At 43.6% G+C, this 12,825-nt stretch overlaps 1 protein-coding gene across 1 annotated transcript in view; it reads right to left on the reverse strand.

Annotated features, from left to right (window-relative positions):
• The window catches only part of niban1 (niban apoptosis regulator 1), a 90,043-nt gene that overhangs the window by 56,136 nt on the left and 21,082 nt on the right, over positions 1–12,825 (reverse strand). The window contains exon 2 of the mRNA XM_033028158.1: positions 2,986–3,116. Within this exon, the coding sequence (XP_032884049.1) occupies positions 2,986–3,116 (131 nt within the window). The remainder of the gene's footprint in view (positions 1–2,985; positions 3,117–12,825) is intronic.

The following is a 12,825-nucleotide window of genomic DNA, read 5'->3' on the forward strand; positions in this document are numbered from 1 at the left end:
AGGTAGTTTGGAAAAATTGGAACTACACCCTAGATATGGGAGGACTATTCAGTCGTCTGATACCAACAGGTAAGGAGCTGTTCCTGAAACTGCAGGTGCGTGCTTTCTGCCCGACAGGAGAGGGGAAAAGAGAAAATGACCTGAATAAAAAATATCCTTGACTATGTTGGCTGCTTTCCTGAGGCAGCATGAAGTGTAGATGGAGTCGATGGTGGGGAGGCTGGTGCGTGTGATGGACTGGGCCACATTTACAACACTCTGCAATTTCTTGCAGTCTTGGGCAGAGCTGTTGCCAAACCTAACTGTGACACATTCTGAGAGGATGCTTTCTATGGTGTATCTTTAAAATTTGTTAGGAGTCGTGGAGACATTGCAAACATCCGTACACTTCAGAGGAAGCAGAGGCTTCGGTGAGCTGTCTTGATCATAACGTGATTGGTCCAGGACAAATTGTTGCTGATATTGTTCACAGAGTCCACAACCAGAAAACTGTCAACGTCAGATCACAAACACAAAAAAAAACTCCAGAGCACAATTGAAGGAGTATTACGGTGTCAGAGGTCGGTTTGTATGGATCAGCAGCCCCATTTTTACCCTTGGGTGGACACCAAATTTTCTGGCAATTAAGGGTAGCAATTATTCTGTCTCTTCAATCTGCATAATTAAAACTGGTTTTCTGCCATTATCACATTACAGTTTGTAGGTGTTGCTGCACATAAACTGGTTGCAACATTTACTGCAACACAGCAGCGGGCCCACTTCAGAATTACTTTGTGCTTTGCGATGGTCTGAAGTTGTGGAACTTGTTGAAAATGTGCTTCATCCTTTTATCCTTTTCATGGCAATAGTAACAGTAGAATTCCCCTCCACCCCCCCTCCCTGATCATGTGTGGAATAAGGTAATCCAACACAACCAGGAACACCATCCATTGCCATCATCTCAATGCAAGGGGGGGGGGGGTATGGATAGTAAACGTAGCCAAGCCAGGCTTGGTGCAAAACAAGAACAATCTTCACAAAAGGAGTAAGTGATTTAAGAATATCATGCAGCCAGCCACAGCACATTAACTACTGGAACAACCTTCAGCTGTGAGACAGAATGCGACAGACGGGTAAAATTGCAAATTTGAGAAACAGGAATGTTCAGATGAGAAAATAAGCCATCCCACAGAGGGTTTGCAAAAGGATTTAATAATGCAGACCAGGAGCCTGATGTTGATTAGTTGCCAGTACCATCTGATGATGGTTGTGGTCACAATGGGTGTGTGGAGGTTTGTGCAGAGGTTTTGGGTTGGCTGGTCTTTATAGACTACTGGGCAATGAGGAAAGCATAAGGTAAAACTATTTGGAAGGTGCGGAACTCACCCATAAAAAAAAAACTTCAGCAAGAGGAGTGTTAGGTAGTGTTTGGACAAGGTGGTAATGGGGTAACTGGAAGTAGAATCAGAGCTCAGATCAAAGCCAGGAGAGCAGGAACAGCTGATGTTATTAAAATGAGCCACTTGGAAGGCAATTGAAAACACTGTCAGCGAGGTGGAGATGTACGAGGCAGCAGATCATGGAACATTGAGTAAAATCAGTGATGGAGGAACAATGGGTCAGGAAACACCTGCCGAGAAAAATGGACAGAGACGTTTTGGGATCCAGATGTTCATCGGACTACCTTCGCTCGCTGCCATCATTGAGGTGAGAGAGAGGAATTTAAAGGGGAATCTGAGGAGTAAATCTGTGACACATAGCAGTCGATTTACTGGAATGAGCTGCCAGAGGAGATGGTGGAGGGAGGAACAGTAACAATGTATAAGAGGCATCTGGACAGGCACTTCAATGAGCAGGGCATAGAGGGATATGGAATTAATGCAGACAAGTAGGGTTAGTGTGGATAGGCATTGACGTTCTGGCCTGTTTCTCTGCTGTACAACTCTATGACTCTATAACGGCACAGCACCATCAGTCACTGCTGACCTTCCTGGCCCTCATGTATCTTCAGTCTGAAGAAGGGTCTCGACCCGAAACGTCACCCATTCCATCTCTCCAGAGAAGCTACCTGTCCCGCTGAGTTACTTCAGCTTTTTGTGCCTATCCTCGTGTATCTATCATTGGATTAGCATTAGGAAAAAATTAAAAACAGGACCACAAGGCAGGAATGTAAGCCCTCCTTGATGGAATGGTGATTAAATCTGATATTCTTGCCAAAGACTGCAGAGAATCAGCCTCTATTCTTGACTCTGTTGATCACTTGCCTGAGCTGATGCGTGATAAATTGTGGGGATTTACAAAGAATTTGAACTCAACCACTTCCTGACGTGACAAGTCATTAAAATAAATTGCCACTGCCCAGGTTGCAGCAGTAATCAAGTTGCATCCTCGTGGAAATGGAAGAATTGCTAGGATAATTACTGGCTTTGGTGTCACAGTTGTGGGGAAGGGGGTCATTCAGAACTAGGTTGCCTCCTATTTGAATGGCTGTACGTTCTTTAGAAGAAAGGTCTCGACCCAAAACGTCACCCATTCCTTCCCTGGCTGTCCCGCTGAGTTACTCCAGCTTTTTGTGTCTCTCTGCAGCATTTTCTCTTTTGATTTCTAACCTTCAGCACAGACTGTAGGATGTTTATGGCGGGTTCTGCTGCTGCCAGGATGGACTGTGCCCACAAGTTCAGTTTAGTTTATCATCATGTGTACCGAGGTACAGTGAAAAGCTGTTGTTGCGTGCTATCCAGTCAGCAGAAAGACAACACAAGCCATTTACAGTGCATAGATACATGATAAGGGAATAATGCTTAGTGCAAGGTAAAGCCAGCAAAGTCCGATCACGAATAGTCCGAGGGTCACTAAAGAGGTGGTAGTTCAGCACTGCTCTCTGGTTGTGGTAGGATTGCCTGAAGTGGGAAGATGTAACACAGATAATACAGCTCAGAATTACAGCAGCCAGTTGGGATGGTGGGCTAACTCTACCAAAGCCAAAAGACAAATCAGATACAGTACCTTACGGTTTAGCAGTTGGGGCTGAGTCTCCCTGTCTTGTTCTATCTCACGTCGAATGTGATTGAAGAAGGTCACAGGATATTGCCGCCGATAATGAGGGCTGAAATTTTTAAGCTCTGCTTCAGCCTTGCCTGAAAATAGAACAGGAAAATCATAGCAAGGTGCAGCGTGGATGTAAAGCCAGAGTCATGCATGAATCACTGATTACAGCATGGTAGGTAAAACAAAAACTTTTAAATTCTTACTCATTAATCTGCAGAAGAAAACCCCAAAGCTATTTTGGATCCCACAAGCCTCACGCAATGCTGAAAAAAGCCACATACAGACGGAGTGTGATTGGTATTCAATACTGACAATAAAACAGACTACCTTAGTCAGAATCACCACCCTTAAGATTGTACACCATGAGTAAGAATAGGAAGCAGTGCACTTACAGCGAGGCAATATACAAAATACATGTATTTCTGCTATAACTTAATACTTGCATTCCCATGAAAACTCATATTATAGAAAATTGCATTATAAAGACAATAATGAATTGGGGAAAAGAGTATTAGGGGTAGAATTTCAGACTCACAATAACAAAGTTATTTTTCCCACAAGATTTTCCAAAGTAAATATCTTTTCAAGAGCTATCAGTTTATTTTAATTATTGTACTGTTTAATAGGGTAACACGACACAAGTTTCAATTGAAGTGATTGCTTCTCAACTTCAATGGTCATCTGTAGTTAAAGTAGCAGCTGCATTCTTAAGCGTTGTTACCTGGAAACATATTTCTTCTCTCTATCTCGTGGGGAAATTACAATGGGTTTTTTCCCTTTATACAGTTTAAATCCAAGACAGCTTTTTTCTTTGATTGTCAATTTACGAAATAGCTTTTCAGTGCAACTGAATTCATGTTATAACCAATTTGGTCCTTGTAAAGTAAGTGGTAATGAACACACTTTATAGCAGAACTACCTGTTCCTTCACTGTGCTCATTGTTACCTCTTCAAAAAAATCTCTCATTAGCCAGACATGACAAATTGACAGTGTCTATAATTAATATGCAGCTCTCTAAATATTCACTCAGAATTGTTCCAATAATTTGGCCATTACCAGTGTCTAATCTTTGCTTCTTTCCCAAAGCCCATCAGTTCCTCTAAGTATGATGCATCAATCCTAACATTTTTTTATGATGCAGAAAATATAAAGTGCTGAAGTACCTCAATGGGTCAGGCAGCATCTCATGGATGAACTTGGATAGGCAATCTTTTAGGTTGGGATCCCTCATTCAAACTGATATTGTTTACCATCTTTTTATGATGTTAATACAATATTTGTGGATCATCCTAATGCTATTTAGTCAACCCACATTAAATGAAGGCACTCCTTAGAACTAGTGCAAGCAAGTCATCCTCAACCCCAAAGGATGGTCTAAGAATAATAATGATGTATTACTAGTAGTAGTAATAATATTAAGATTTATTAAAGTAACTAAATTCAAGATCTTCAATTTTGAGCTTCATACGTCTGAAGAAGGGTCTCGACCCAAAACATCACCCATTCCTTCTATCCAGAGATGCTGCCTGTCTCGCTGAGTTACTCCAGCATTTTGTGTCTGTCTTCAGCATTGTTGGGTTCCCTGCCTCCTGCAATACTCATTCACTTTCAGTACGGTACATTCTGTTGCAATTCCCTGCGTTTGCTTGTATTTGCTTTGAAGATGGGATCCCTGCATCCGGTTCCCCCAGCAGCAGGAAAGTGTTGCTGCAATGATGGGAAGAATGAGGAAGAAAACTCCCGGCAGGTCTGGGACGTAGATGTTGAAGAGGCTGTAAGAGGCACGTTCTTTGTGCATGGCCCCACAGAGTCCCACCAGAGCTACAGCCAGGGAGGTCTCTGCATGGACGCGAGAGCAGTCTCCGAATGCCTGCACTTTGCGCAAGTCTGAAACACAGGCAGAAGTGCACGGTCATTTGTCTGCTCCTGCAGCTGAAACCGTCCCTCTTCGAGTGAAGAGTTGGGTGATCTCCTTGATCCAGCAAGCGGTGAGACGTGGCAGAGATCAGCACCAGCCTGGAATGATCCTGAACGATTCCAGGATTTTCTCCATTTACTTCAGATTCCCAGCATCTGCACTTGTTAGGCTCCTATGAGGTTATGTCCAAGGGTCGCTGAAGGGGGTAGATTTCATTGATGGACCAAGAAAGCAGACTGGCTATGAGCCCTTTAACCTGCATGGATAATCTCAGCAAGTAAATAAAAAACGTTTTTTTCAGGCCATTGAGATGGAAAATTCCTCTGGAGGTGAACTTTGCGCGTGTAGTGTTGTTACTGACCTCATTCGAATAAATTTTAGTCTGGAGTGAAGATGGTGAGGCAATTAAAAATCATGCCAAAATGTCAGGAGATGTCCAGAAATAAGCATAGAATTACACTACCTTAAGCCCACAGTCCGCCACATTCCAAATGCTTCTTTGGAGCTGTACAAAGGCATTTCCAGGCAATTTAATTTAAGAGTTACTTTATTCAAGCTGTTAGCTTTTCCAACTCAAAGTCTGCTTTTCAAGCAAATTAATAATCAAGGCCTCGAGAGAGATGGTTTTGTAACTGGGGCCCATATTAGGAAAAAAAATTACTTTGTGTTGGCGATGCAGGATTAATTTAGACTGTCTTCATGTTGTTCCCCAAAGACCATGGCTCCACAGCAACTAACCGTTCCTTAGTTCAGCGTTTTGTGTTTGGAGCCCTGCAGGCAGATGGTATGGGCTGTGAATTCTCCGTACATCTGCAGAAATAAGTCTGGCAAATCCATTTTCAATCACACATCACTTCAACTCTTCATCCATTCTCATGTGTAATGCTTTTTTAAAAAAATGTTATGGCAATGCGAAGGGGTTTAGGTAATGCTAAATAAAACACACAGCAGTACAGTGAGCTGAGGTTTTGTGATCATTTCGCTTAATACTGCCTATGCACAACAAGCCCAGGAAATCCCTGCTTCTGCTAAACTCATTGCTGAGAAACTTTGTCTGTCTGCCTTCCCTTCACTCTTTCATCGCGCTAACCTGAGTTCCAGAGTTCATTCAGTCGTTCTATTGGAGTCAAGGGATATGGGGAGAAGGCAGGCACGGGTTATTGATAGGGGACGATCAGCCATGATCACAATGAATGGCGGTGCTGGCTCGAAGGGCCATATGGCCTCCTCCTGCATCTATTTTCTATGTTTCTATGTTACTATTAATTCAAGTGAGGGAGGTGTTTGGGGTGTAGTGTTAGAGAAGGGACTAGTGATTGACTCCATTTTCAATTCAATTGCTTGCCAAGGGTGGACCTGGCGCTGCATACTTTGTAACTTTGTCCGTGCCCATTATGTGGTGACAATTGCATACCTTGGGAATGCAAGCAAAGAATTTCACTGTGACTTGTCACATGTGACAATATAGGATTCAATTCAATTACATTCAACATAAACTGATAGCCTATCTGACTCTCCATTGTTCATACCTTTCCTGTGCTCACTGTGTGAAATTCAACCTTTTATCCGCTCTGTTATATGTTCCTCTTACTCACTGTTCCACAACAACTTGCAATCATTTATTTTCAAATGTCTAAGAATGAAAATTACACATATACACCCAAACAATCCCATGTCTGCACCTCGACAGACAAATATTTGGATTCATTTTTCTTACATAAAAAGTTAGCGATGAACAAGATAATGATTGCAGGGCAGGGAGCCGATGTGTAAATCACACCAGGAGGATGCAAACAGCACTTCCCATGAAGCTCGTGGCCACAGATGTGAATGCTGAGTCCAGGGCAAGTTGCTGATGTTTCTTTTGGTGCTGGGGAAGATGTGCGGTCAAAAGGAGGGCATTGACCTCTGTACATTTATGCCTGACGTTGTTCCTGATTTCAAATGGGAGCAGATGTGAACAAGAAAGTCCTAGGGCAACCACTAAGCTTGCATTTATATAGCACAATTAGTGTGGAATACCACTTTCAAAGATTGATCTTTCAAAAATGTTTTTGCTCCTGAGCCATCTTGCAGGCGACACCACTCTAGTGGGCTGGATATCAAATAATGATGAAACAGAGTGCAGAAAGGAGATTGAGAAGCTCGTAAACTGGTGCCAAAGCAATAACCTCATCCACAATGTCAGCAAGACAAAGGAGATTGTGATTGACTTCATAAAATGGCACCAAAGTAGAGATATGGTCGAAAGCTTCAGGTTCCTAGGAGTAAATATCTCCAACAACATGTCCTGGTCCAGCCACATCAAAGGTATGACCTAGAAAGCACACCAACACCTCTTCCTTAGAAGGCTTAGCAGGTTTGGCATGACCCCAATAACCCTCACCATCTTCTACAGATGCGCCGTAGAAACTATTTTATCGGGATGCATCACAACCTGATTTGGGAACAGCTCCATTCAAGACCACCAAAAATTGCAGCATTGTGGATGTTGCCCAGACTATCATGCAAACCAACCTTCCTTCCATTGACTCCATCTACACTTTGCGCTGCACTGGCAAGGCCTCCAGCAGAATCAAGGACCAGTTTCACCTCCTCTCCCATCAGGCAAGAGGTACAGAAGTTTGAAAACGCACCCCTCCAGATTCAGGGAGAGTTTCTTCCCAGCTAATATCAGGCAGCTGAACAGTCCACTCATCAGCTAGACTCGCGTGCAGTCCTGACTTCCTATCTACCTGCTTTGAGTTCCTTTTAACTATCTTTTATCGGACTGTTTCTTGCACTAAATGTTGTACCCTTTATCCTTTCTCTGTGCTCCATAGACGGCTTGATTGTAATCATGTATAGTGTTTTCTTTGACTGGATAGCAGGCAAAAAAAAAGCTTTTCACTGTACCTTGGTGCACGTGACAATAATACACTATTAAAACTAAAACTACATTTGTAAAAGGGGTAATGGAATGTTTGATTAACAAGTTGGAAAGAGGAAATAGAAATATGTTATGTGTAGATAAGTTTATGCAGACAATTCCAGAGCAGATGGCTTTGACAGAAGAAGGTTTGTCTGTCTTTGGTGGAGTGGAAAAAAGTGGAGGATGTTGCTATTTTGGTCAAGAATCATCATCTATCTGAAGAAGGGTCCCAACCCAAAATTATACCCAACCGTGTTTGCCAGAGATGCTGCCTGATCTGCTGAGTTACTCCAGCACTTTGTGCCTTTATGTGTAAACCAGCATCTGCAGTTCCTTATTTCTACTCGTTGTCAATATTCACATGTTGTGAAGAACATATTCTCAGTTTTATATGGTTGAGATAGTTTTGAGATCTTTTTCATCATTACCAAGCTGATTGTTTGTGACATTCTGGAGCGTTTGTGCACTTACACAACTAGATCTTCTCTCTTGAGCACTTCACAGTGAATTTTTAATAGGAGAGTAGAGAGAGGTGGAAGCACTCACATTTTCTAAACTGTTTACGTTTATGTTTATGGACATCAGTCTGAAGAAGGGTCTCGACCCGAAACGTCACCCATTCCTTCTCTCCATAGATGCTGCCTGTCCCGCTGAGTTACTCCAGCATTTTGTGTCTATCTTCGGTTTAATTTACTATTGATTATCCCTCTGGGTGATTTGTGTTCTGGGCGACAAACACAGAATGTATCCTTGGACATAGAGGCATTTTAGGGTCTCGATAAAGCAATTTCCATCAAGATCAGCGTATCTTTACAAAATATGGAAATGCGATTTCGCCTCCTTCACAACGTCAAGTCTGAGAACCACAAGTGTCCACGAGAATTGATGAAGTTTAAACTAATGCAAAATAAAGCATAATAATAAATATCAGTGCATGAACAAACTCTGTTTCTTGTAAGACAATTAGCTTAATCACTTTCCCTGAGGTCTTGATTACAGTAAAAGATAAAACAATCTCAATGAAAACATAAGGTAGACAAAAATGCTGGAGAAACTCAGCAGGTGAGGCAGCATCTATGGCCTCCCCTTCTTCAGACTGATGTGAGGGTGGGGGAGGGAAGATGAAAGGAAGAGGTGGAGCCAGTGGGCTGAGGGAGAGCTGAGAAGGGGAGGAGAAAGTAAGACTACCTGAAATTAGAGAAGTCAATGTTCATACCGCTGGGGTGCAAACTGCCCAAGCGAAATATGAGGTGCTGCTCCTCCAATTTACCGTGGTCCTCACTCTGGCCATGGAGGAGGCCCAGCACAGAAAGGGTACGCCAAGCCTACGCCTGGTCTCATGTCAGATGTAGAGCAGCTGACACCTAGAGCAGCGGATGCAATAGATGAGGTTGGATGAGGTGCAGGTGAACCTCTGCCGCACCTGGAAAGGCTGCTTGGGTCCTTGAATGGAGTCAAGGGGGGTGGGGGGTAAAACGACAAATGTAGCATTTCCTGCGGTTGCAAGGGAAAGTGCCCGGAGAGAGGGTGGTTCGGATGGGAAGGGACAAATTGACCAGGGAAACATATCATTTTAATCATTTAGCATCAATGGGATCCTACCATCAGTTACATCTTCTTCTCTCCCCCACTACCTTTCTGCTTTCTGTAAGGTCCACTCTCTCCACAAATTAATGGATCATTCATTCCTTCCTACCCAACCTTTACCCGATCCCTGGCACTGGATCCCTGGATCCCTGATCCCTGCAATTGTTGGAGCAAGGATCCGTGTCCCTTCACCTCATCCCTCACCTCCATCTAAGGACTAAACAGCCCTTCTAGATGTAGCGGAGATTCACGTTGGTTTCCTCCAACCTGGTCTATTGCATTTAGTGCTCATGACATGGTCTCCCTTACATGGACAAAACCAAGCATAGACTAGGTAACTGCTTTGCTGAGCATCTGCACTCTGTCTGCAACACCATTCTGAGCTTCCAGTTGCATGCATTTTCAGCTCCTCCCACACCTTCTCTTGTGCCACAGTGAGGCCAAATGCAAACAACATAAACAACACCTCATATTTGGCTTAGGCAGCCTACAGCCAATTGGTACGATCATTGAATTTTCCAATTTCACAATATTCTCAGTTTTATATGGTTGAGATAGTTTTGAGATATTTGTCATCATTACCAAGCTGATTGTTTGTGACATTTTGGATGCCAGGTGTCTTGTTCTCAGTACTTTCCTTGCTTTCCACTTAAGCAGCATTTATCTATTTTTGCAGTTGAAATATAGTGGTCGCTATATAGTAAGTTGCTGATAAGGTTTTTTTCTGGTGCTGGTGAGAATACATGGTCAAAAAGAGGCACTATATGCCTTTTCCTTGCAAACCCTGGAGCTTATGGTGACTGCCCTGTGGCAATGAGTGAAATGAAGTATTTTCTTTTTTTGGTTCAAGATTAACAAAGGCCTGCAAACTACAAGATGTTGCTTTTATCTCTAGCTACAACCTAGAACAAACAATGTGCGTAGATGTTCACACTTATACTCACCTTTGCATCTTCAGTCAATGCAGCCCTAGCCCTTGCCCAGGCTGTGGTTGCTAACTGTGATAACTGATAAATTTGGAGTGTAAGTTATCTTAAACAATATTCAATCCAAACTTTATATTTGGAGTCATATAGCATTGAAACAGGCCCTTCGGCCCAACTCGATCATGCCAACCAAGATGCCCCATCTAAGCTGGTCTCATTTGCGCGCATTTGCCACATGTCCCTCTAATCCTTTCCTATCCATGTACTGTATCTGTGCAAGTATCTTTTAAATGCTCTGACAGTACCAAAAAGTTCGAGGAGGAGCCATCTTGGGGAACGGCTGCTAACCAGCAGCCGTCCGTTTAATTCATTTTTTTTTCAGTATTTAGTTAGTTTTGTTCGTCGTTTTTTCGGAGAAATTGACTTCTTATTGTGGGGGGAAGGAGGTAACCTTACTTCTAGGTCCCTACCTGGTCGGTGAGGCGGCTTTTTCTCTGGGCTGCCCTTCGACCCGTCCTCGTGGCCTACCAGCGGGCGTGGAGCGCCGTTTCCTGGTGGGGACTGCCCAGCACCTCGGCTTCGGTGGCGGCACAGCGCTGGAGCGCCATCGCGGAGCGGAGCGGGCGATGCCTTGCCTGGGTCGCCGCGCTGGATCGACGCGCTGGAGCTCCGGTGAGCTGGACCGCCGAGAGCAACACCTCCGGGCTGCGGGTCTGTGGAGCGGAGCGGGCGGCGCCGACATTAACATCGGGAGCCTGGGAGCTCAAACTCGGTGCGTCCTTGTCGGCTTCGGAAGCCGACAATCCCCTGCTAGGAAGCGGCCGTTCAAGGTGGCCCAGCCGCTGTGAGGACTCTCCCGACGCCGGGGCAAGACCACCCGGCTAGAACGGCCAGGAACATCGGGCCTCCGTAGAGGCAACAGGGGTGGACTTAATAGGCCTGACTTTTGGGAGAACTGGGGTTGGGGACTGGACTTTTGTGCCTTCCCCCAGAGTGGTAACCACTGTGGGGGGATGATTTTTCTGTGTGTAAGGTACTTTGTTAGTCTGTGTCCAAGATGGCTGTCGGAAGAGAGAGTGGACGCTGGCGCGCTTTAGCTGCCGCTGCTCTCTCTTCACATTGTGTTTTTTTTTATTGTTTGATTTTGTGTCTTTGGAGCGATTTCTATCTTTAATTTGTGTATTGATGATGTCCTTATTATTTATTTTTCTCCGACTATATGTTTTTTTTCTCTTCTGTTTAATCTTTGTAAGGTGACCTTGAGATTTGAAAGGCGCCCAAAAATAAAATGTATTAATATTATTAATACCTGCCTCAACTCCCTCCTCTGCACTTGACTCAGACATCCTTTTACTTTCTGTTTTATCAATCATCTCGGCATGGTTCTACAGCAGACCGTTGGTAAATACTTCCATGCATGGTCCATTTTACATGACAAGATGCATTACGTGCACAACAAGCTCTACAGGTCAGCACCCATGCTTTGTCAGCATTGCTGTATGTGTTTATATGTCAACAGATTGCAGGTTCACGCCTCTCTTGGGTATATAATCTGGTAAAACATTTCAGCAATGAGGGAAAGCTGATCTGTAAGAAGTACCGTCCTCAGTTCAGATGTTCGACCGTGTTCTCTCCCAGACACAGTATATGTAAATCATCCTGTGGCAGTATACTTCCTTGTTTCCTGGACTAAAACATAAAGAACTTAGTCATTGATCTCTTGTTGTTTGTAGGCCCACACTTTTCAAAGTCAAAAGAGCACTTCACTAATAGAATGTGTCAGTCTGTGAAATATTTGGCATTGGCCTGAAGACATAAACAACAAATCAAAAGAACTATAGATGCCGCGAATCTGAAACACGAAGAGAAAATACTGAAAACATGCAACAGGTCAGGCAGCATCCGTGTAAAGAGAAGCAGAGTTAATCTTTCAGGTTGAAGATACTTTGTTCATCTGTTTTCTGTTTTTACTTCATAATTGCAAGTTATTTCTGTTTTTAACCATGTATAAAACATTGTGTAACATTGATGCATCAGCCTAGATAATATGTTGCTGGCTTTGCATTTCATATTTGACTTTGCCTCAGGGACGTTGACTGAGGGACGGGATACTGAATGAATGATATTTTATTATCAAATGTGACATGTCACAGTGAGATTCTTTGTTTTGCATACACAAGTATGCAAAGATTTGTCACGTATAGGGCGCCGACCAAGTTAGAAAGTATTCCATTTAGTCCCCAATGGACCCCCTTTGTTCTATCTGTGGTCCCCCAACGTCGGGTCCCCCTATGTTCTCAGCGGCCCCCCCACCCCTGGTGCCCCATATGTTTTCTTGGTGCCACCAGTAATGGAAGGGAGCTGATGGAATTAGAGCTATTCCCAATGTAAATACCTCATGATTCCTAGCCTTGGCAGGAGGGCACACAGGATTTTTTGCCCGGCCCATTTATCA

Source organism: Amblyraja radiata, chromosome 10, assembly GCF_010909765.2.
Source record: "Amblyraja radiata isolate CabotCenter1 chromosome 10, sAmbRad1.1.pri, whole genome shotgun sequence".
Lineage (NCBI taxonomy): Eukaryota > Metazoa > Chordata > Chondrichthyes > Rajiformes > Rajidae > Amblyraja > Amblyraja radiata.